Genomic DNA, 24,850 nt, shown 5'->3' with positions numbered 1-24,850 from the left:
TTCCCTGTTTGCACCCGGTGCACTTTGAGTTGGCGTACCTTGCACATAACAGAGGGCCGCCATTAGTAGTTCCACTGGCAGAAGCCTATAATGGGATCTCCAAAGGCTTCCTGCAAGAAGTTCTGACACCATCTAGGGGCACCACAACAGCAGGGCCTTAAGAGCTCCTTCTTTTGACTCTTGACCACACAGCAGTCAACATCTCCAGAGGCTCCAGACCTGTGGTGGGGGGTGCATAATCCAGAAACATCCCCCCACCAACACTTGATGCAAAAGGCGGAAATATGAGCAGAAAAGAATGGGGCTACTCCAGAAATTGGACTGATTGGCTGGTTTTGACCCCTTGATGTGGTAATTATCTTGTCCGGCATGGGGCTGGCTGGAGGGGGTGGGTTGTGGACCTTTCAGCCCTACCCTAGGTTGCCTTGAGTTCATTATGGATGGGGGCTGGTCAGTGCAGAGGTACCCGGGTAGGGACTGTGCATTATGCTGTATCCTGGAGTTATATATTATGTACCAAACTATGTGTGTTTCCATACCTCTTCTAGTTAGAGGTGAAAGCTTGTTTAAATTGATGTTGAAAATGTTATTTGCCCAAGAACCCTTGGTGGGGAATGAGAATTGTTGGCATCAGGTGCTTGCCCCTGCAGAGGTTGTATATACTAAGAATCTGCTAGCTACAATACATTTGTGAACTGTTAATCACTGGACTTCGGAATCATGGCTAATTATTTTCGGATTCAATTATCTCGAGAGTCACTTGCTGTTCAATATAGGTGTTGCAGTGTTGCCTTCCTTGTTTCTTTGCATTTATAGAAAACTCCTATATGACTATTTCATTTGCTAACAGTATGTTGCTTGATAAATAGCTACGTCTTGGTAATACCACACACTTATGTCTCACATTCGTCTCCAAGGATGGGGTGGTGGTTTAGGGGTGAAGTCCTGCGACTTGCATGTTGTGAGCGCACTTTTAATGTTGCGCCGTGGAGCAAACAGGAAAAGTGCACCCTATCTGTAATAGGGCCCCAGGGACCTTATTTACCACAGTGTTCTTTATGGCCAATCAAAAGCATCCTCCTTTAAGGCGATTGTTTTAAAAACATAAGGTGACTGTTCCATTGGTTCATGTTACTCCATTGTGGCCCTCTTCTCTTTATCTGGTCTCTTTCCAACCACTTGACCTAACATTCGGAAATTCAGCAGGCCAAGCCGGGAAACATCCATTACAACACAGTCATTACAATGACCTACCTTTACAACGCAGCTGTTACAACGCAACTGCCTTTACAATGCATGCCATTACAACGCATGCCACTACAACATATACTATTACAATACATGCCATTACAATTCATTATAAGGTAAGTAATGGAGATTTCTTTAGTATTAGGGTGGGTATGGGTTTTGGGGTACATGGAAATAGTAATTTATACCCCTACACTATCCAAAACTTCCCCTACTGTTGCACTCACAGGAGTAGAAATATACATTTTTACCTCACGCTATCCAACACTTACCCCACTGTTGCACTCACTGGAGTGGGAATAGTAATTTTTACCCGTACACTATCCAACACTTACCCTACTGTTGCCCTAAAAATATTATGCGTTGTAATGGTATGCATTGTAATGGAATGCGTTGTAATGGTAGTTTAAAAAAATGCGCTGTAATTGCATGCGTTGTAAAATCATGCAATGTAATGGTAGTTGCGATGTAATGGCATGCGTTGTTAAAGCATGAGTTGTAATTGCATGCGTTGTAACGTCATATATTTGCCCAGTCCCTTCTGAGTCTTTTGACACTAGCCTGCAACCTTGCCTTTTCTCTGGTGTGAGTGAGGCCTTTCGCAAACATACAATATGCTGTAAAAAAAAAAGTACATTTATTTTACAGATCTCTACTCTTCCGTACGTCATTTCCGCCTCCTGACATGTAAGAGACGCATAGAGAATTTAGCGAAGCACTGCTCATCGTTCATCGTAATTGGTTTTGGGGCTGCTTATTGTGTTTGTAAAACACAATAAAGTAAAACTTTGTTTTATATTTGTATTATTGTTTTTACGTGTTTGTTGCTTATAGTCTGCAGAACCTTTAGCGCTCCCACCACTTGTACATCTATTCCTGTGACGCCGTGCACCTAGTTTTCTTCACGTTTTGCGTTGCGCAAGAGCAGTTCTTCGAATGAGGAAGTGCAGCCGCGTGACAGCGCGAGAGACAGACAGTTCATCACATGCTTTACCACAGCAGAGAGCAGTCTGGGTTTGAGGAACGTAGTTTATTTTTGTGCGAAGCCAACCTCGCCTCCGGTTTGGATGTGGTGAAAAACATGCCTACACGGATCTGTTGACTTCCAGGCAGAAGACAAGTCAAATGAAACGGAATGAGATTAGCAAATTCAACTTTTACATTTGGCAACAAACGCGAGGCCCAGTTTTTGTCGTCATTCTTATTTCGTTTAGTGGCGCATGTCGGGCAGCTTTGTACATAGTCTTGTCACCTCATTCGAGACAACTATAAGTGTAGAATTTCTAATATTTGTGTAGTTAAAGTTGAATTTGTATACCAAAAATAAATAACATTTTCCTAACTAGAACTAAGCTTTGACCTTTGTTTTTTATTGGAAATTCGATGGTTTTTATAATTTTAATTAAAACTTTTTAATAATCTGACAGCTTACTGTTGTCGAGTGGAGTGTTATTAAATTGAGTGTGGTACAATGTAGTGGAGGATAATGTTCTAAAGTGTACTGTGTTACAGTATAGAGTGAAGTAGAGTAGAATGAGGTGGAATAGAGTGGTGTACACTGAAGTGGCATACAGTGGAGTTGCGTAGCATATAATGGCCTGGTGTAGAGTCAAGTCGGATCGAGTGGAGTGGCGTACTGTGTAGTGGTATACAGTGGGGTAGCATACAGTGTAGTGGCCCATTTTCTTTTAGTTCTGCATGCCTGCAATAAAACAAACAACTATCGCACTGGCTGGCCAAGGCCACACCTATTGGTTTTTCATTGCCAATGTTTTTTGGGGACTGGAACTTACTTTTCATAATCATATTGTGACCCAGAACATCACAGAGTAAGGCATAAAAGGGAGAATGAAGTGAAAGCTAATAAGACAGTGACAAATGGAGAAAGCAGGGATAAAAATACCCTCCAAGAGTGAGATCAAGAGACATGAAGTGTATGGTTGTAGAATCGGGACAAGGAAGCCTTATTATATGGCAGCGCAGGCATTTAGCAGCACTGGCCGTGGGTTCCTAAGAAACATTATGGGCCTCCGCACTTATGCATTTTTGCAAATTCGTCTCTGATTAGAATTGCCACAAATGGTGCATTGATATTCAATCTTTCTTCACCAGGAGTTGGTGAACAGCATTGACAGTGGGAGTGACTTACGCCTCACCAGTCCTTGTGATCATCTTTGCGCAGATATGGATAAGTGACAGCAGAGAGGCCTTTTTGAGGAATTATTTTGGAGGGCAAATTAGTAAATTCATATAATGTAAATCAGAGAAATATCTCGATGAGATTTGCTACAGGTTAATCGGAGTAGGTCAGGGAGGAGTTGATCCCTCCTTGCTCCCGCCATAGGCTGGCTAGGTGCTGATGACCAAGGTCGCTTGTTTGACTGGACATAAGGTTTAGTGACAAGAGATTCCAAGGCTTTGCAGGATGGATTGTGTTAGCAGCATCTGTGGCAGTGGAGTGGTATTTGCCTCTTTGGCTGAGGAGACCTACCTTTAACTTCTCTGCTCTACCCAGTATCCACCAAAAAGATTTATCTAGTCAGGTTGCCAGACCAGGTTGCCCTGAAGATCTCAAAATTGCTAAAGTCCTTTTGCAACCATCTTCCTCTTCCCTAGAGTTTCATGCCTTATATGAAGATATTTAACAGAGTTAATATTAGTTTACCAGGGGGAATAGATTTTCATTTAGCATTTTGCAGTATGTAGTTTTGTGTAGATTCCAATGAAGAGAGTAGGCCAACAAAAAGGCGTTAGTGGCCATTCAAAGTGACCTGATTCAAAATAATTTGCTCTATTACATGGTGACACTGTATTTTGTTCCAGGTCAGACGGCGCTGCACATTGCTATCGAGAGGCGGTGTAAGCATTATGTGGAACTGTTGGTGGAAAAAGGAGCAGATGTACATGCGCAGGCCCGTGGCCGCTTTTTCCAGCCGAAGGACGAGGGGGGATACTTCTACTTTGGTAAGGATGAATGCCTGCTGACTTGTGTGACTTTAGGCACTTTTGTGACTACACTGTGGAGTTACTCTTACTTGATGTAAAAATAGCAGGAATATAAAAAAAAAAATGTAGCAGAGAGCGGGACCCAACCAAACCATTGAGATACTTTCTTAGATCCTCTGAGGAGAATTGGTGTTATACATCAAAGAAATAATTTGGGCCCTGCTGTTACTGCAACTGTCAAAACTAAATAAGGCAACTGAACCACTTTCTTAGGGACTATTGCCTTTGCCTCTCCAGAAACATCCCTTTCATCGAGATACTGTGTATACCTTGTTAGAATTCTGAAAGGAATCAAAGATGTGCACTTTTTACTTCAGATAAATTCTGACATTTACGCAGAATGATGCACTCTAAAGCTTGAGACCAGTCTAGGTTTGTGCAAAATTGCAAACTTTTTGGTGAAGTACGTGTAAATATATAATGATAATTAAGCAAAATGACATGTATTACACAAAATGTACATGGCTTAGATCGCATATGTAAATTTTACACGCAAGCACACCTCACTTGAAGTAGTACCAGATACTGGCATGGGACTGGTTCGAGCAGAAAATGTCAGTTTTACAGTTCCCATGGGGCACTTTCTGCTCAACCGGTCTCCTGCAGCTAAGAATTTGTCAAAATTCACAAACGCAAAATGGGGAAAGAAAATCATCAAGAAACAGAGGAATTTCACAAGATTGTGTGTGCCTAATAAAAATGTCATCCATGCTTAACATCATGCATTCAAATTGCACCCCCCTTACTTAAGATCTAGCCCAGAATTTGAAGGAAGTACTTGCATCATCAGAGGCAGGGCAGACAATGTTTTTTTAACCCCTTCCGCTAATCCTATCAATAAGCTCAACAAGCATTGGCATAGCCAATAGGTCTCGCCTTTGGGACCTTATAAGTATTTAATTATGCAGCACAATATCCTTGGCGCAACTTAAACTGTTGCATGGCTAAACACTTATAATGTCCCAAAGGCGAGACCTATTTGCTATGCCAATGTTTGTTATCTTATGTAACATTTTCTAGACACTGATTTACACACATATAATTCATTGTCTCTTTATGTGTGCTAGATGTAGTGTATGAGAGGCACTATAAAACAAATGAAATACATGTGAGAGGGGCCGTGGAGAGGTGAGGGGCACTGTTGGACAGTGATAGTGAGGGAATCACTGGAGGCCCCCAACAAGATTGTCATATCCTGGTGCACTGTAAGGTCGTCATGTACTGTGCTTACTAAAAGCTAATAAGATTGAATAAATAATGAAAATGTGTTGTAGAATGCACCATTTTTGTATTTTTTTTTTTAAACTTTTCTTGGTGAGAGAACCCTCCCCCCCCCCCCCCCCTTTGTTTTTGAGTGTTGGGCATTGAGAGTTCTTCGAGAGTCCATTGTCTCCTGTCTCCGAGCATCAACGCCAGGTTGTGTTCTAAATAAAGAAGATGTGGAGTTTGACGTTGGTGTTATTACTACGCTGTTACTACACTATTCATGGCTTTTATAGACTACGTAAATGCCTAGCACAGAGCCTCGGGGAAGGGTATAGGCCCTCTGTAAGTCGTGACAGTCGAGCAATATCTGAAAAATACATTGGAGTTGACTTTTAGATATGACCTAGCTCTACATAATAGGTATGGGGTTTAAACTGAAAGCAAAGTGATGGTTTGAAAGGCATAGTAGGCATGAGTGGGTAGTGATTTTTGTCCTTACATTTGAGCACATCCCACAGCAGTCATCCTTGATACTGCCAAGTCTTAACCTTTCTTTCAGAGTTGCTTCGTCGCCTAGCAACCAGAAGGATCAGGGGGCAGGGGATTCCTCCCTTGAACAACTGTCGCCTATGAATCTAGGTTGAAAGTTTTAGTTTGAAATGCATTTTGTTTGAAACCAGTAGTGATAAACATTTAGTTCGAAATTGTAAAGCATCTATAAAAAAACTCAATAGAAATTAGTTGAAACTGTCATGTGTGGTAAAAAAGGAAAAATGATCGCTTACAAAAAAAGAACAAGTTACTTCCATTTTTGTTAACTTTTTAAATGTACAAAAACATGGCTATTGCGCTGTCTTGCCGTCATTAGAATTTATAATTCTAATTCGAGTTCCTACTAGTGTGAGTTACAGTCAAGTGTGTGTACTAAGAAGTGACCATCGTCATATTTCAAATGTAACACATTTTTTTCGAGCTCTTTGCAATGTTTTTTAAACTAACGAGTTCGAGCTACATGTACCATGTAACAGGGCTCTCACCTGGCACAGGTCAAGGCGAGAGCTCCGTCGATGCAGCATACACTTTACATTAAATGTCACAAGATATTCTCTTTCTTGCATGTAATTGTGTAGGACATGGTTTTGCCTCCAGTGTATTTGCTTAGCAATTGCAATCCCATCAAAGCAAACGTCAAAAATAGAAGCTTGAAGTAAAGAACAATGGGAATGTATGCGAATTATCAGAGACAACAAATATGAACAGAAATCCCCTTCAAACCAATCCTGTTGCACTGCCAAAAATGCTTAAACAAGCAGCCGCAAAAGTGAAGCGACCACCATTTAAAGGGGAAAAAAAAGCCAGGGCCAGGAAAGCTCCATCTGTGAAAGCGAAAGTGATCGCAGGGACGCCCTCTGTGGTGGGGGAGGGGCAGAGCAAGGCGCTTGGGAGAGCAAGGCTTAATGAGCCATTAAAGCCACATGGCGGCTGCGCGCGTGCATGCGCTCGTGAATGCAAGCTTGAGGTCAGGAAAAGATTGTGGTAGCACTTTCAAAAGCCACTAAATAAATGTCTCGCAGCGCATGCGCTGGCTCAGCGAGACCTTACAATTGAGTGCTGAGCGAGCTGCTGCTGTGTTAATAGTTTACACATCGCAGAGCACGTGCAGGAATGGCATGGTGTTGACTTTATCATCATCATTTCTTAGTACTGAACTGACAAAGGGTCACACGTTTGCCCAGGAACCATTGCGTCTTTGTTGTAAATCTCAAGATTTAGACTTATTTTTATTCTTTGTTACTAAATTCGATTCTTGAAATCTTACATTCATGCTCCTACTGTCGGCACCATAACTGAAGGGGTTGTGAGAGCTGCTACTGGGATCAGTTTAACTTGAGAGCCTTTGGCTTGGGTCCCCGATGTTCGACTCAGTCTTTCAGCCTAACATTGTTGATAAAGTGCCTACACTAGTGGCGTGTGTTGGTTAATTTTTATTTTCAATGATTTAATGACTTTACATCGCTTTCATACTATACGTCCGTTTCTATTAAGATGGTTCAAAGTTGGAGGCCACTGGCTGTCATTTCATGGCTATTTAGCCCAGGTGCTTTTATTTAGCAATGAGTATGCATGAATTATATTAGCTTGTTAAGCGGTGGAATCTAGCTAGAATGTGCCATTGGAAGGGGTTGCACTAATATTGCCAGGGCTTATTATATCCCTTTTATGTATTTAGCACATAATGTTAAATTAGTAGAAAAGTAAACAAAAAAAAAGACATTTACAACTGTGAACTTTTTGTTGATTTGTGGGTTGAATTATATTTCAAGAGCACTATTTGTACAAACAGAGATATCTATACATAGAGATGTATAGAGCTACTGCACTATAAGTAGTACCATGACAAACATTCCCGGTTTCAAAATTACATAGAGGACTAGTCGTAAAGTAGGTGGGAAATAGCTTTGTAATTAATCCATAAAAAATGAGTGTAGTAATGACACACAGCAGTGGCTACTGTGAAAGATCAAATACCACTTGGGCATGTGGGGGCAGTGGTCAAACACACAAAACACTCTCATGGAGTGCAGTGTGGGAATCTGGAAACACGTGTTTTCCCTTATCTAGACAGAGATGTACAAACTGCTGCCTGCAAACAACAGCAGATACAATTCTAATCTGACATTTTCTTAAGTAAAGCCCACCCGGTTTCTCAGTTGTAATTAATCATTACTCTCTTGGCACACAAAGGCAACATGTTGAAAAGATGCAAAAAGTCCACAAATATATTTTGTGTGATTATGCTGTTCTCTTTAATTACTTGTTATGCCTAATGATATCCACAGAGTGCAGAACAATGTCATACACTCACCCCAGTACAGAGATCTGGGACTAAATCCATTGTTTTCTTGCTCACCATGCCATTCCAGTTTGGACCCAGCCATGTGCAAATCAGTCTTGACCCTGCGCCCAATGGGAACAGTCCAGCCCGAACTGCCAGGCCAGGTCCGTCCTGGACTGCAAACAAGCCTCCTAGGACCGGTTTCGGGCTTTCAGCCCTCATCAGCAAGGATAGCTTGACTCCAGTGGCATGGAGAGCACGGGACCCACGTCTCGGCATACCCGTCCACACTCTGGGTGAGTAATGTAAAAAGAACAATTGATGGACAGAATGCAGAACAATATCATACACTCACCCCAGTACAGAGATCTGGGCCTAAATCCATCGTTTTTTTGCTCACCATGCCATTCCAGTTTGAACCCAGCCATATGCAAATCAGTCTTGACCTTGCACCCAATAGAAACAGACCAGCCTGAACTGCCAGGTCAGATCCTCCCTGGAATGGAAACAAGCATCCTAGGACCGGTTTTGGGGTTTCACCCCTCAACAGACAGGATAGCTTTATTCCAGTGGCATAGAGAGCATGAGACCAACATCTGGGCATACGCGTCCCACTCGGGGTGACAATTGCAAAAAGAACAATTGATGGACAGAATGCAGAACAATGTCATACATTCACCCCAGTACAGAGATCTGGGACAAAATCCATTGTTTTCTTGCTCGCCATTCCAGTTTGGACTCCCCCATATGCAAATCAGTCTTGACCCTGCGCCCAATGGGAACAGTCCAGACTGAACTGCCAGGCCAGGTCCGCCCTGGACTGGAAACAAGCATCCTAGGACCGGTTTCGGGCTTTCAGCCCTCATCAGCAAGGATAGCTTGACTCCAGTGGCATGGAGAGCACGGGTGAATGTTTGCATTGTCCAGCATTCCGTCCATCAATTGTTTCTTTTACATATGTTGCCCTAAGTGGAAAGGGTATGGCCAGACCTGGGTCCAGTGCTCACTACATCACTGGATTTCAGCTAGCCTGGCTTATGAAGGGTGAAGCCCTGGAACTGGCACTCCCCGCCCGCAGCTCATCCTCCTCACTGTGGTGCCATGATGAGCTCATGCAACTTAAACTGACCATATCTCACCTGTGCATCTATTCAGGCCCTTTTAACGTCAGGAAAGAAAGGTATTTACAGGCATAAGGACAGAACCATGCCCTACCTGTATTATTCTTAAAGAGAGCAATTTGTTTTCACTGGCATGATTTGAATGAAAAATATCAAACAATATGCTATTTCTTCATGCTCAAGAAACAATTGATGGACGGAATGCTGGACAATGCAAACTTTTACCCACAGTCACAAGGATCTGGGTTTAATCCATCATTCCTTTGCACACCACACCACCCCAGTTTGGACCCAGCCATATGCAAATCAGCCTTGACCCTGTTCCTTATGGGAACAGTCCAGCCCGGACTGCCAAGTCAGGTCCTCCCTGCAAGAAGAAGAGAGGCCTAGGAGGACAGCCAGGAGAGAGGCTGGCACAGGGAGCCAGTGAAGACCGCTCCCTGCTGAGTTCACCCTCCTTGAGACCAGGAGGGCGAAGGAAAGTGCTCCTAGTGGCTGGTGCGCGCCACCAGGAGCAAAAAGAGGCCAAGCTGGCAATAATTGGTCCGTTGGGGGCTGAGATATGCCCCCCAGGAGGTAGGTGACCTTTGACCTCTGGCTGGACCGACAACGAGGCACGTGGGGCTCTGCCGCCGGTCTTGGCTGGGCCCCCGGGTTAGGTCAGGTCCTGGGGGCTGCCCCCACAAGAAGTTAAGTTGGGGAGCGCCATCGCTCTCCCCGTGAAAATGTCCACACGGAGTGCCTGGAGCCGACCCTAGCCCCGACAAAAATGGAGACAGGGGAGCGCCATTGCACCCCCTGGGAACGGGGAAAGGGGCCCTGGACCTCCAACTCCGAGCCCCGCTCCCCCCACGAAGAAGCCAAGTTGGGGAGTGCCATTGTGCCCCCCCACCCCCACAAAAAAAGCGAAGTCGGAGAGCGCCATCGTGCCCCCTGTGAAGAAGCCCTGGGGCCCGGGATCCCAACTCCGGGCCCCAATGTGGACCGCGAGGTTGGGGAGTGCCGCCGCATTCCCCAGTGGCAGGAGAAAGGCGAGGGGAGTGCCGGCGCACTCCCCAGAAGTCCCGTCGGACCGGAGGCAGCATTGTGTCTGCCCGTGGGAGCGGGCAGACCAGAACAGCAGGAACGGCTCCCGCGGCAGCACACAAGGGTGCTGGCCAGACGGGGAGCCGCCGGGGTTGAGCTCCCCAACGTTCTAGACAAGTGGGGTGCCCGGGTGGGACCGGGCCCCCGGAGAAGCGGCAGGAGCGGCCGGGGGTGGGCTCCCCAAGCTGTGCAAGACGTACCTGGGTGCTAGAGGGGTCCAAGTGGGACCAGGCCCCCCAACGGGGGGCTAATGCGGCACAGGTCCGCCATCACAGGCACCGTGGCTCTCCCCGGACCAGCGGGAGAGCCGCTCATCAAAAATGCACACGATGGGGGTAGAGCACCCACTAATGCTTTGCAGGCCCGAACCGGCCTGCAAGGAAAGCGGATTTTGTTCTGTGTAGGGTGGCCCCAGGAGGATGGGGTAACCGCCAAGTGAGTTACCAGGTGCAGGGGGAGCTGCAGGAGCAATGCAGTCTCCCCCAGCATGAAGAGGAAAGTCCCCCCCTAACTCTCTGGGGGACCCCGAAGAAATAACCCCTCAAGGGCTCAGCCAGGCATAAACCGCATCCAGTGGCTGGAACTTTTGTTATTCAGCTGGGGGTGTGTGTGTGTGTGTTTGGGCCTGCACCAAAGTATGAAAGGCCTAAAAAGAAACCTATGAGAAACACTTATCCTAGGCCCTTTCCAAGCAGTTTAAAAATGATTTACACCACCAGGTACCTAAGTTGTAATGCTGTGGTACCATGAGGCATGACTCTTTCTTCATTTGACTCAAGGGCACTTGACTAGTGTAGGTTATAAAGGTGACTGGCCAAGTAGGACTAACCCATCTGCAGGAGTAGGCAGTGCCCCCCTCTTACTCCCTGGCATGGATTTCGAAGCTGCCCTAAAAGAAGCTGAAGACCAGATCCACCCCATGGGTAGGACTGGTGGCCTGAATCTGGTGAGTGTTAATATCCCCTTTTGGGTACTAGGGAGAGGGAGGAAGTTGGTGGTTAGCTTCTGCCATTGGTATGCCATGACACGTATGACTGGCCTTCCCTCCCTAGCATCGATAATCCTCGAAGAGATCCAGGTGTTGTCATGAACACTTCTTGCCATCTGCCTAAATATCCAGGTGGAAGAAACCTTGATCAGTATCAAGATGGGGTGAGCTGCAAAGGACAAGAACAATATTTGCATCCCTAATCAAGGGAAGCTTGACAAATTTCGCCAACACTAATGACCAGTGGCACCCCCTTGGGGTTGGCCATGCCCAACCCACCAGTGTCAGTTCTTTTTGTATGCTATTTATAGAATAAATAGCAATATAGTTATTTCATTACTTATTTTGTCTAAATATCATCTATTTTTCAAATATGATGAATTTGAATTCACGAAGAGAAACGTGCATCAAGTTATAGCGGATCTGGTGCATTTATTTTTTCTCTCTCCCTTTGATGCAAGGCAGCGCAGCAACTTTGGCACACTGTTGCCTTGGGTCATAGAATAGTAAATCTGGGCCACAAGACCAACAGATAAGCATACTGGCGGAATAGGCCCATATATCAATATCTTGACATGGATCTGGAGACAGTTAAATGTTCACAATAAAAGGGTGATGGTGAATGTCACAGTGAGGAGGGAACGAGAAGTATTCCATCTAGACCAAGACTAAGAGGCGCTTGGGCTGATGCTAATGGTTAGTTTAACTCTTGAATAAAATCTGAAACCATGATATAGGACCTTGCATGCTCAAGTATAATAAAACAATGGTACTAAATGGATGGACTGTAGTTACCTTGAATACGTTTATGGGGTAATTCAGACAAAAATGTTATTACGAACCCAATGCATTTCTAGTCACGTTAAAAGAGGAATTGTGAGTATAAAAGATACGTTATAATTCCCATTGTTCATAATAAAACCATGTTTAAAACACCACGTTCATTTTTTGTCCCCACAATAAAACATGCATTCAAAACTGACAAAGTGCAGAAACCGAGAAACTTGTCGAAAATATTTTAGCTGTTGTATTCAAGTGATGAAAGTTATACCTATCAAATTGTACAATTTTGTACAACTTGTGCAAAACGATAACTGAAAAAAGAGACAAACTCCAGTTGGTGCTAGCAACCAAGATCTCAAAAAATATCTACACAGTACTCAGACATTAAAATGTTTTTCTTTATTGTCTACATTTTCCTAAACACAAATTTATTTAGATGAGGAATCGGGGTATTGTCAACCCCCCGTAGTGCTCAGTGCGTGTTAATGGGTAAACTCCTTATGTCTAAATTACTTAACCGTAGACGTGATGCGTGCTCGCATACCAGTTAGATTTTGTGATACATTCCCCGGGAATAACTAGCAGTAATCCTTTGTAATGCTACTTTCCTTAACTTAGGTGCATAGCAGTTACCTGTATCCATTTGCTTATAGCAAAGCAATGCAGTGTTACTCTTTTCACAGAATACACTAGAAAAGCGAATTCTGTTAACTGTGCAGTGATTTTAATTACCACACATTCAACACATTTTCTGGCACTTTAATTTTGAGTCTCAAAAGATCAGGATCACTGGAACAGAATGTTAGAAAGACACATAAATAAATAAATTTAAGGATTCAGAGTGGCTAGATACCCTTCGGGTGAGGTACAGTGTTAGAGAGTATTTCCTCTTGAGCTCAGGTGTTGAAAACTGGTTAGGCTAGTAGTTACTGCACCTAGTGGACAGGTGCCCCACCCTCACACATAAAACCAACCACCTCACTAGTCACGTGCTGACAGACTCACCAGATAGGCTCGAGACCTAATGAGTAAATATGTTTCCTCTACTTCTGAAGGCACTTCTGGCATTGTTTCTAAGTATGGATCATCTTTTTGATAAAAATTAAAGTTTAAAATCAATATCCATGCTGTGCTTTAAAAACAGGAAAAGTATAGTATCGCACAGCTAAATACTGTGCACAAAATAAAAGTTGCCGGAGGTAATTAACTTTATTTCCAAGTAAGCCCTTTCTGAACTAGAGGAGAAGCTGTGTCCACCATTAAACATTATACGTTCGAAAGGATGAGTCGCTCTGCTGGGATACTGTGTTTCCAGGCCTGGATCCAGCATTTAACAAGTCGGACATGTAGTTTTGCTTCACTTCTATTGGACTAAATGAACGGACCCAGCATATGATAGTGATGTCTAATAGGGAAGCTTTGGACTGGAAACTCTGTCTTATTGAGGAGTGAAAAATTCTAAAAATACAACTAATAAGCCGTCCTATTAAAGAAGTCAATTCAAGATATCAAACACATGTCCTTGCGTATTGGTTTAGTATTGGCTATGCAATATTTTAAAGTGTTCATTTTAGGTTAGCATTTTAACAATGTTGATCAGAAAAGTAAATGGCAAAACACTTGGTGTTATTTTGAGCGAAATTGTCCACCTTTTGAAGCATCATCCTTTTTACATTGAATTCCAAGAAATGTAAGCTCTTGAGTTACGCTATTGATCAGAAGTACTTCATCTGAAATCATATTCCACAATCTGTATGCCCGTGATGCAGTCCATTTTGCTCATGTCTTCTTGTCAATATAGGATTCATGCATAATGAAATCAATGTGCCCATAATATTGGTGTGTGTACAGTGGCTCAGTTGAGTGTATAGTGGAGTGTAGTGTTAGACTGGCACATCGGTTTCACTGGAAACGGTTGCTTTTATTTTGTGAGTGGATTAATGAAAGCTAATTTGGTGTGGGGGTCAGTTCTCAACTCCATGTGGGATATGTTCCATTCATTTTACTTTGCTCTACAACAAGGGAACATATAAAGATTCTGCAATCCCCCAAGTTGAGACTGTCAGTGCAAACAGGGTGACAAACTGGCAAGGGTGCAGGTGGCTTGCAGGCCAACTTCCAGGGATTATGACCAGGATAGAGCCAGTCGTGGCTGTGATGCTGTCCACTGTATTTTCTGAAGTATGCAATAAGGGATGGGTGAATTGCTTAAATTAATTGCAGTCTCTGGTAATTACTTGACCCTGATTCATTGTTATTGTGCACATCATGCCATCTCCGCTTGGACCTAGCCATATGCAGTTCAGTCTTTACCCTGCTTCAAAAGGAACAGTCCATCTCGTACTGCCAGGCCAGGTCCTCTCAGGACCGGAGCACATGCAGCCCAAGACTGCTTGCACCCTGATTGGGTCTCGTCATGTGGGTGCAGCTAGGTTCCCAGTGGCACAGTGAGCATGAGACACACATCTGGGCATACCCGTCGCACTTAGAGCTTTGCCCCGAAGAATACAAAAAGGTGATCGACGGATTGCTTGGATTAATCTCAGCCGCTGTCAATTACCTAGTGCTGCTGTGCGAGATCGGTCTTGGGCTGCTTATGTTCCCATTCAGGGAGGAAGCCCTGGCCTGTTAAAAAAAAAAAAAAAAAAAAAAAAAAGTTCTAAAAAGCCCAAAATTCAAAAGACGGATATTATCACAATCTCTTTAAGAATTATATACCTCCGCCTGGAACTACCTAACTTAAAGATAAGAGATTCTTCACTCTGTAATGTTCTTCAGGAATTAACTCAAATCTGTGCAATATCGTGAAATATATTCTTGCCACACTGAAATTCCATAGTTCACCATGGGCTTAGTGGATTCATCAAAATGCCAGGGGTAGCAAAAGTGACATCACAGACCCTTTGACCATAATGTCATCACAGGAAGTGACAACATATGACCCTTGACACGTTTTTTTACAGGAAAGCATTTCACAGGACCCCACAATCACTTTAAAACTCTCTTACATCCCTCACACTTGTTCTTATTCAACTCATTCACTTACTTGCATTCCCTCTAAATCTCACTCATACTTACTCTTTACTGCTCTCTGTCCGCTTGAGTGCCGGGATGCTTCTTTGGAAGCAGCGGTGCGCTATACAAATGGATAATTGATTGATTTTAAGCCCCAGGCTTACTAACTAATGCTTTTTCACTGTTTGCTTCCCTTTTGCGGCACACACATGGAGCAAAGTGTTAGGGTGGAATTTACTGTCCAACAGAAATCCTGATTTGCGTTGGATAGTATCCCAAAGTAAGGCAAATTGAGCTATGTGTTGCTTTGCATATTTTGCGTTAAGGGGGTGTTTCATGGGTGGTGCATGGGCATTCCCAAGCAACCACCCATGGGTTTTGATGGAAGTCACTACCTGCAACCATTAGTAGACAGGTATTTGCGCCAAACCTTATGACTCCTTGAGGTAGGCGTAACGAAGAGAGAGGTTTTCATTCCGCCTTCTTTTTCCAACTTTGCTTATCTTCTGCATTGTAGCATAGTTTCTGTACTGACCCCTTTCAGTACAAAACCTAGCTTTCAGAGAATGCACACACCCTTTCTCTACGGCGCAAAGCTGTATGCGTTGTCAGCCAGAAGTATACGAATGCTCACGGAGAGAAAACGTGCATCAAATCATAGCAGATCTGGTGCATTTTTTCTCTCTCCCTTTGATGCCAGGCAGCGCAGCAACTTTGGCACAACGTTGCCTTAGGTCATAGAATAGTAAATCTGGGCCTGAGTATAACAGTCTCACTCATTACCCGTCACTGACTCTCGCTCACTTTCACGTGCAGACACAGGCTCACACATACACGTGCTCTTTCTCACATAAACAAGCACTCACCTGCAAGCATGCTCACAACATACATTTAAACCCATTTTTACTTACCACACTAATAGTGAATAATAGACTGATAGTCCCTATCAGTGTCATGAAAAACGGGCAGCATGTAAGGAATGCGGAGATGCCCCTGTGTGCCTGGCACTGATTGTGCCATCTCTGAGGTCAGAGGTCGCAAAGTGCAAGTGAGAGGTTTTGACTCTTTTGCCTTCTGCCTGCTTCTATCTGCTTGTGCTAGACATTTGAATGTTTGTTGTCTCATATTTCGATTGTCTATTTTTATTCTACATTTGTTCTCTGTGGGAGCCAGGTTTGGCTCCTTTTCCCACATTCTTCGTTGTAACCTTCTCTGATGCTGTCTGGCCTAGATTGCAGACTGAAAGCGTTAGTGATCCATGAGTGTCTCCACTCAATTTTTTTTGCTTTGTGAAAATGGCCGTCTTGTACTCAAAAATAACTTTTCCATTGACTCTAATATAAAAAAGCCTCTGTCTGAGTTTGGGGTCCTGGCAAGCAGTGGGGAGGGGTGCGGACGGGAGTGAGGAGCCGAGTCCCCTCAGTTCTGTCCGCCTTAGTTGTGTGAACAAAAAGTCAGACACTTGGGTCACTGAAGCATGACCATGGACTCGAGTCCTCCTCGCTGAAGCTGAGCCGGGTCAACATGCCCTTTCATACACCTGGCTTCCATTTGTGCCAAAGGTTTTTTACTTGCATGCTTCATCCCATGCAGAAAACTCTTGCATGTCCAGACGCAGGCCACAACTTCGGGCCAGTGTATGATAGTTACTTCATTAGATGAGGTGACCTCATTAATGAAGCAAGCATTTGTAATGCAATACGTCTTGCATTTGCGAGAGTTAGAGCTATTGGCGTTGTAAATGACAATGCCTTTTACTCATGTGTTTTGGTTTGGAGTGGAATGGATGTATGAGGTTTGTATTGGAATTGTTTGTTGCGGGATTGTGTAGGGTGGAACTGTGTGGTGTGTAGTTGATTTGTGTAGTGAAATTATGTATCCTGGTGAATAGCTAGTGGTCAGAGAGGCACAGAATAGATAGAAAGGAAGATAGGGTGGGATAGGTAATTTGTGCACGAAGTGGTGAGTGAACTTCAGATAGAGGAGCAGAAAGTGTGTGTGTGTGTGTGTGTGTGTGTGTGAGAAAGCGAGAAAGGAGGGGAGAGCAGGCTACAGACACATAGAGCGTGAGTTTGAGGGACATAAATGTTGAAAAGGCATGGGAAAGAAACTGTGCTTGAAGATCTGAAATGAACCAATATGAGAGAGGCGGGAAAAGTACGTGAGAGCGCGAGAGGTGTGAGAGAGCATACAAGAGAGAGACGAGTCAGAGGGGCAACCAGAAGGGGCGAGAGGTGAACTAGTGCACAGCGCAAAGTGGTGCAGGAAGGTAGCATGTGTGAGCAGGGAGTATAAAGAGGAGACGGGGAGTGTGAGGGAGGGATGAGGGGACCGTTTAATTGCAAGATGAGAGGGGGTAGGGGGAGTGTAAGGGAGGGACAAGAGCCGCAGTGAGTGTGTGGGGAAAATATGATGGGTTTGGTGGAAGTGTGAGGTAGAGATGGGTTGTATTGGCATTGCTTGTTGTGGGATTGTGTGGTGTGAGGGTGTGAGGGTGTGTAGTGGAAATATTTGGTATGATGTGTTTTTGAAGTATGTGGATAGTAGTTAAGTGGTATTAACTGTTATTGAAATTATGTCGAGTGTGATTGTGTGTTATGGAGTTAATTATGTGGAATAGTATTGTGTGTTGTGGAGTGGCACGTTGTGGAATTGAATTATGTGGTGTGTTGTTACAAATTTGTGTTGTGTATCGGAGGCTTATTAGGTATTCTGAATGATGTAGAAGGCATCTGTCGAACTGCATTCCGAGTAGCTTTATGAATTTAGGGGGAAACAGAAAAGCCAAATAAGCAACTCAGAAACTGACAATGTTTTAATGACAAAATTCAACCAACCAGACATTTAGGTAAGCTATTGTTAATGCATTAGGATGGGGCGTAATGGGGTCCCCCTCAACCACAATGGTTAGAGAGGGCCCTGTGCTTTCTGTTCTCGAGGGGGCCCTTTCGCCCTCAACTTGTGTTTGCTGCCTGCAGTGTGACGAGCAGACACTGTCCCTTTAATAATCTGATGTTTAATGTGCAGAGCGCTGACTAACAACTTCTCAATGCTTGAACTCTTAATAAAACAAGTACAAATGATTTCTAGAGAGCATAAAAATGAGTGCAAGCAGAGTGCGAGAAGCAAAGAAATCCGGAACAAAATGTGAATTTATAGGCAGTAGTATTTAGCGCAAGTCTCCGGTCACTGCTTTTAATGCTTTAGATAATTAGCTAAAGATTCCCAGCAAGAACTACAAAGGCGATTTTAATACACATGTACCAGTTAGACATTTGATGTGAAATAGAGTATGTAATGTTAAGACCATATCCGTAACCCAACATTGCGTGGTATACAGGCCAAGGGAAAATAATTACTGGCAGAGTTAAGAGAGGCGCATGCACTAAATTGAAACTGTGTAAAATCTGGCCCACAGAGACGCTTGACAGGGCTGTGGACTCGTGTTGGAAATAATTATTAAAGGCGCACGGACTCCCAAAGTGGCCGAAATACTGAGAGAGAAAGCGCAGCATCCGTAAAGCGAGTGCTGTGCTAATTAGGTCAACCAAAACATGACCCTCTCACCAGTGGCGGCTGCTACTGAACAAGGGTGGTGGTTTGGGGCAGGGCGGGGAATGAAAAATAAAATTGCACTTACCTAGGTACTGTCACAGCTGCACCTCTATCCTCCTAATGATGAAGCTGGAAGCACACAGACTCCCCTAGCCAATCACAATACTGCTTTCATTGGCATGGCCGCAGCATCGGGACTGAGAGCCTGTGCATGTTCTCCATCCAGGGCTGTGCAATACAGCCGGGTGGAGAACATTATAAGTGCACATGACCAGTGATGTAACGAAATTTGAGGGGGCCCCCCTGCAAAGTACAGGGAGGCCCCCCCCCAAAGTACATGGAGGCCCCCCCCCCCCCCAATTCTCCGTGCCAGACAAGAGCTCTCAGGCCAGCGACCCGCCATACTGCAGGGACTGCGGGGCTATTGTTACGCCACTGTTCCAAATACAGCTGTTACAAGTAAACCTGGATAGTGGAGTTAATAGTTGGGTATACTCTGCCAGCACAATATCATAGGTGGTGGTCTATCCACTGCAGCGTCCCTGCCATCAGTACGCAGGGGAAGTTTTCCCTATTTTAGGTGGGTTTCCTGATGCAGACTCCTGTCATGAAATACAACATTGGGCCGACTCATCGTTTAGTTTTGCCAAAAGTGCATCCACTGCTCCTTCTTTCACACCTCCCACTGCTCCTTCTCTTTCACACCTCCTTCCTCCCTCTTGTTTTCTATCTCTTCCTTTCCATTATTTCGGAGCATCCTATCTTTTCTTCATTCTCATCCCTGCCTTTTTCTTTCTATTCTCTGTCACTTTTATCTCCAACTTTTTCTCTCCTATCCCGTCGAAATCATTCCACCATGCTTTCCTATCTCCTGTGCAGTATTTCACTCTCTTTCTTGGCTCTTTTCATGCTATCTGCTTTGTATTTCCTTCGTCCATTTTCTCACCCACTCCATTCCCTACCTCTCTTGTCTCGTTTCCTCTATTATACCCCACATTCTCTTCCTTATCAGCTTTCCGGCTGACCTTGTTCTTATAGCCCATCGTGATTTCTTTCCTTCATACTTCATACTTTCTCGCTGGGTCCCTTGATTAGCTCTTCCAGTGAATTCTTATCTATCACTATGCTCTTCATCAATCCTGTACAGACCTTATTGCTATGATAATAAATTGTAAAGACCAGGCAGGGCTAAGGTTTTTAACACATGCAACTGTCTGTTACCATTCTTGGACAGATGTATTTAAACAATCCATTGTTGTATTTCCTGGATGCCTACATCTCGCTCTTGCTTCTTTTTCAACTTCCACGACACTACCTCACAAAGCCATGTACCGATAAGCACCACTATCGATCAAGGACAAAATCACCCCAAAAAATAAGCTGTGCTCCAACCATACACCGTCCTCCCAATAACTCACTTTCAAATACTCCGCAGAGGGCTGATCCATTTAATGTTTGACAACAGCCCTTGAAACAGACTTCCTGTAGAGCATCACAACCCATCCAACCTGCTACTGTTCAGAGAACAACTCAACGATCTCCTGCCAACACCCAACCTACCAACATGTGATGCTGCTACTCAAGACTCACTAGTTTCCACAACTCCTGGTTTATTGATCATCAGCCCAAAACTAAGACCGACCTCTTTCTCCAACCTACTGTCCTGCAGAAACAGTCCAACGTGTCTTCCCCAAATTTCTTTAAATTGATTAAGACAAAGAGAACCAGCCACAAACATAATCTTTCACACTGTGCAGCTATCTTTTCCAGGGTGTCTGAGATACTGACAGACAGGCACACATTCACTGCAGAGTGAGTCTCAGCACTTCTCGTGTCAATTGACAGAGACCAGGCTTTCCATCGAGTGCACTGGCTTTTTTTCTGTGAGAAATACTGGAGAAGGCGGGTCTGGGTACACGATTCAAAACATGGGAATTGTGCACCTATTCTAGCCCCGCAGCTCGGAGGCTGAGCTGGACTTTCACTTCATCCAAAAGAAATGGACTGACATCCTCCACAAAATGCACACCTCCTCATTCTGTGCCTCGAGGAAAAGAAGCAATACTTCAGATTGCACGCTATTGGCACTACAGCCCAGCCAAAAGGTGAAATGGAAACTCAACAGTCCTAATGGCTGTTAACGCAACTTCGGCCACCCAGACACACTGACTCGTCTCCTCAGGCTCTGTCCCAAACTCAAACGCTACTGGTAGGCCGTCTGAAAGATATCAATGAAATGTTTGCAACAGATATACCCTGTCTTTCTAGCTACGTCCTATTGAGACTCCTCAATGCCCAACACAGCCTCTACACTCTAACGAAGGGAAGGCAATGATAATGGCTTTGGCTTTGTGTGGGGCTAATCATGTCATCAAAGCCAAATGGGGCAGAGATACATTGTCATCTCACTTTGACTGGCTGCATAATCCGTAGGACCTCACAGGGATGGAAAAGATTACTGCTTCCCTGCAGAACAAGTTAATACAGTTTGACAAAATGAGGGGCCCATGCATCCAATCGCTGGCACAGGACTTTTGGGAACTTAATAGTCCTCTTTACTTATGAGCACACCAGCTTACAGGACGAGGGGGCATGCCTGATCAGCAAGACAAAGACTGACCGCAGTGGGTATGACGCACTAAAAGACCCAGCCTGCTAACACTGAATACATTGCAAAAGAGCTAATTCTGGTGAGAGAGGTGATGCTCCCTGGGTGACAACCCCTGATATTTTATCCCTCCTCTCCTGCCTTTCTCAGCCCCCCCCGGTATCCTCCCCTCCTTGCCATCTATCTCCTTCTTCTGTTCTCCCACTGTTATGTCCCACTGTTCTACCTAATCGGCCTTTGGATTTAGGTAAGAGTATTTGTTCCTGAATGAATAAATAAAAAGATCTGAACCACAAAACATCAATGGGTCAGCAAAATATTTAAATTCTAACATTGTTAATAATATATTCCATCAACATAAGGTTTCTCAGATTTGTGGTCTTAGGTTTTCGCTGTTACTCTCAAACACTGTAAACCTATTTCACTCTCCTTTGGTCTGCAGAACTTTCTGATAACACTCTTCACCTCAAGGCACCTCTTAAAATAAAGTGTTTCTTTGTTCTGTATTTCTACAGTTTCAAAGGCATTACTGTACAAATTTACCAACCTCAAAAAGATGAAACTATGACTTGGCCTAGTTGAGATTCAAATTCATGAACAGATCACAAAACATGTCTTCTCTTTTGATTTCACTGTATCTTCTCTCTTACTTTCTCCCTCTCTCAAAGTCTTCTTCTCTTCTTAGTTCTCTCACCCTTCGTCTCTTTTTCTCTCTCTCTCTGCCTCACTTACTCTCATTCTTTCCATTTATCTCCTTCTCAATAGCTTGCTTTCCTCGTTGTCCGTGCTTTCTCCTCTCCCTCCACCCTCCCATTGTCTGTGCCTTCTCCCCTCCTCTCATTGTCCGTGCCTTCTCGCCCCGTCCCCCCTCCCTTTGTCTGTGACGCCTACCATGTGCAATGCAATAGGCCTCGCGTAAATGCAAGACCTATTGCATTGCAAATGCTTGTTTATGCGGGACATCAGGTTGGCCATTACCCCGGTTCTTTCCCTTCCTCCCCCATCAGCGTTGGCACCATGGCTTTCATTGGAAAAGCTTTCCAGCATGAACTGCATGTTGTGTACATGCGACTGATACGACGTAGCTGACCTGCTCTACCACACAAGAAATAAAACCATCTTGAAGGAGCAAGAGGTACGCTTCACCCCCACCCTGGCGCAAGGCTTCAGCTACGACTCGTCGTGGTCAGAAAGCGTTTTTCGAATCTCCCCTGCTCTTCTCCTTTTGAGGTTCGTCAACTAGAAACGTAGCCGGGGGAGGGGGGTTACACTCTTCACATAAAAGGAATCACGGTGTTGTGTAAAACATTTGCACAGTGTCACAGGGTTAATTCAAGTGGCATAGTGTTGGGCATGCAACGCTAACGGACATGGGCCCATCGAGAGGGCACAGGACATTGAAGGAGACAAGCAAGAGAAACTAGCTGGCGCAGTACATACGACCAGCAGGTCACTACACATACTACACGCTATACATGCCAATGTGGAACTCTTTGAGCACGGAACATACAACACAATAGGAGACGTGGATATGCCAATGTGAAATCCTTCGAACACAGAGCTCACTTAGACAGTGGAGACGTGCGTGCCAATGTGAAGCTATTTGGGCAGTCCTTTACATACCAGACAAGTGCACACCAATGTGAAACAATCTGGGCACAGAACGTACTGCACACTCAAAGCGACATACATGTTAACAAGAAACACATTGTAGGGGACGTGCATGACAATGAAAAACTATTTGGGCACAGTAGAATCAGAAGAAACGTGTGCATGTCATTGTGAAGCTATCTAGGCACAGTTAATTTTACACCTGCTAGAAGAAATGTGCATGGCAATGAGGAATGTTCTGGGAAAAGTACACACTTCACATCTGAGGACAAGTGCATGTACAAGAGAAACTATCTGGGCACAGAACATACAGAGTTTACCTATGTGTATGCCAATGAAAAATTATTTTGTTGCAATACATACAGCACTCAATAGAAGACAGCTTCTTGTCAGTGTGGTACTATCTGGGCACAGTACACATTGCACTCACTAGGAAAGATGTGTATGCCAATGTAAATCTATATGGGCACAGCACATGCAGTGCCTTGTGTGTCAATGCAAAACTATCTGGGTACAACACACAGTGCCTTGTGTGTGAATACAGTGCCTTGTGTGTGAAAGTAAAACTATCTGGGCACAACACACAGTGCCTTGTGTGTGAATACAGTGCCTTGTGTGTGAATACAGTGCATTGTGTGTGACTACAGTGCCCTGTGTGTGAAAGTAAAACTATCTGCGCACAACACACACAGTGCCTTGTGTGTGAATTTAAAACATTCTGTTCACGGTACGCAGAGCACTCACTAGGAAAGCTTTGAGTGTCAAAGTAACATTTTTCAGGACATACGGAGCTATCTAGTAAAGATGTGTATGGCAATGTAAACCTATCTGATTGCAGTGCATACATGGCTGTGTGAGTTAATGTAAACCTATCCGGACACGGTACATACTGTGTTCACTGGGAAAGGTGTATGTGCCAATGTAAAACTATTTGTGTGCAGTAAGTGAGTACATGGCTCACTGGGGATGACTTGTACGCGCCGTGCATATAGTGTTGTGTGTGTCAATATAAAAAAATCCGGGGGTAGTACAAGCAGTGCTCGCTAGTGAGCAAGCATGCAAATGACAAATATTTGTGCAAAGTACGACACAAACTAGAAAAAGCATTTGCAATGCAATAGGTCTCGTATTTTCGAAACTTTGACCTACTGGTATTGTAAATGACAATGCCTTTTATTTATCTGTAGCTTTTTAAAGAAATAAATAAAAGGCATTGCCATTTAAAATGCCAATAGCTAAAAATCTCGCAATTGGAACCTAATGCACTGCAAATGTTTGTTTTTCTACCTGTCCCTCCAGTTTCTTTCTCTCCAGCGAGTGGAAACAGAGAGGTTGGTGCAGGGCAGATAAGAGGGAAAACACTGATCTGAGAAGCCAACAAGTAAAATAAATGCAGTCATCACAGGCAAGATGCTCCCCTTGCTCCTGAGCCCCGGTGCCACTGCACTAGCTGCACCACTGATAGGCCCCTGATTGTGTACCTTCCAATGCTTCTGATCAGTCTGTTCCTGGAGGGAGCTGCAAACCTTCTGCTTCCCCAGTCAGCTCGTCCCTTTTCAGAGGCTGTCCCTGTGGGGAATGTTCTCTCTGAGGTCCCCACCCCCATCCTTTTCCGGGCCGGGCTCTGACTGAAGAGAAACAATGTAACTTGTTACTTTGTCTCTTCAGTCCTGGGTCAGCGGAGAAGCTCAGAGCAGGCTGCACACTGCAGCTGCTTAAGAACAAACCTCTCACAGCTCTCTACCGATGAGCTGAGGGGGCCCCCCTTCATGTACTGAAGACTGGGG

General features: G+C 44.4%; 1 protein-coding gene across 4 annotated transcripts in view; it reads left to right on the top strand.

The window, feature by feature from the left end:
* The window catches only part of TRPV4 (transient receptor potential cation channel subfamily V member 4), a 601,330-nt gene that overhangs the window by 350,493 nt on the left and 225,987 nt on the right, over positions 1–24,850 (top strand). For all 4 annotated transcript variants that reach the window (XM_085636146.1, XM_085636144.1, XM_085636145.1 and 1 more), the window contains exon 5: positions 4,072–4,212. In XM_085636146.1, coding sequence (XP_085492272.1) covers positions 4,072–4,212 — 141 coding nt within the window. The remainder of the gene's footprint in view (positions 1–4,071; positions 4,213–24,850) is intronic.

Source organism: Triturus cristatus, chromosome 11 (genome assembly GCF_964204655.1).
Source record: "Triturus cristatus chromosome 11, aTriCri1.1, whole genome shotgun sequence".
NCBI classification, from domain to species: Eukaryota; Metazoa; Chordata; class Amphibia; order Caudata; family Salamandridae; genus Triturus; species Triturus cristatus.
This window is presented reverse-complemented; position numbering and strand designations above follow the sequence as displayed.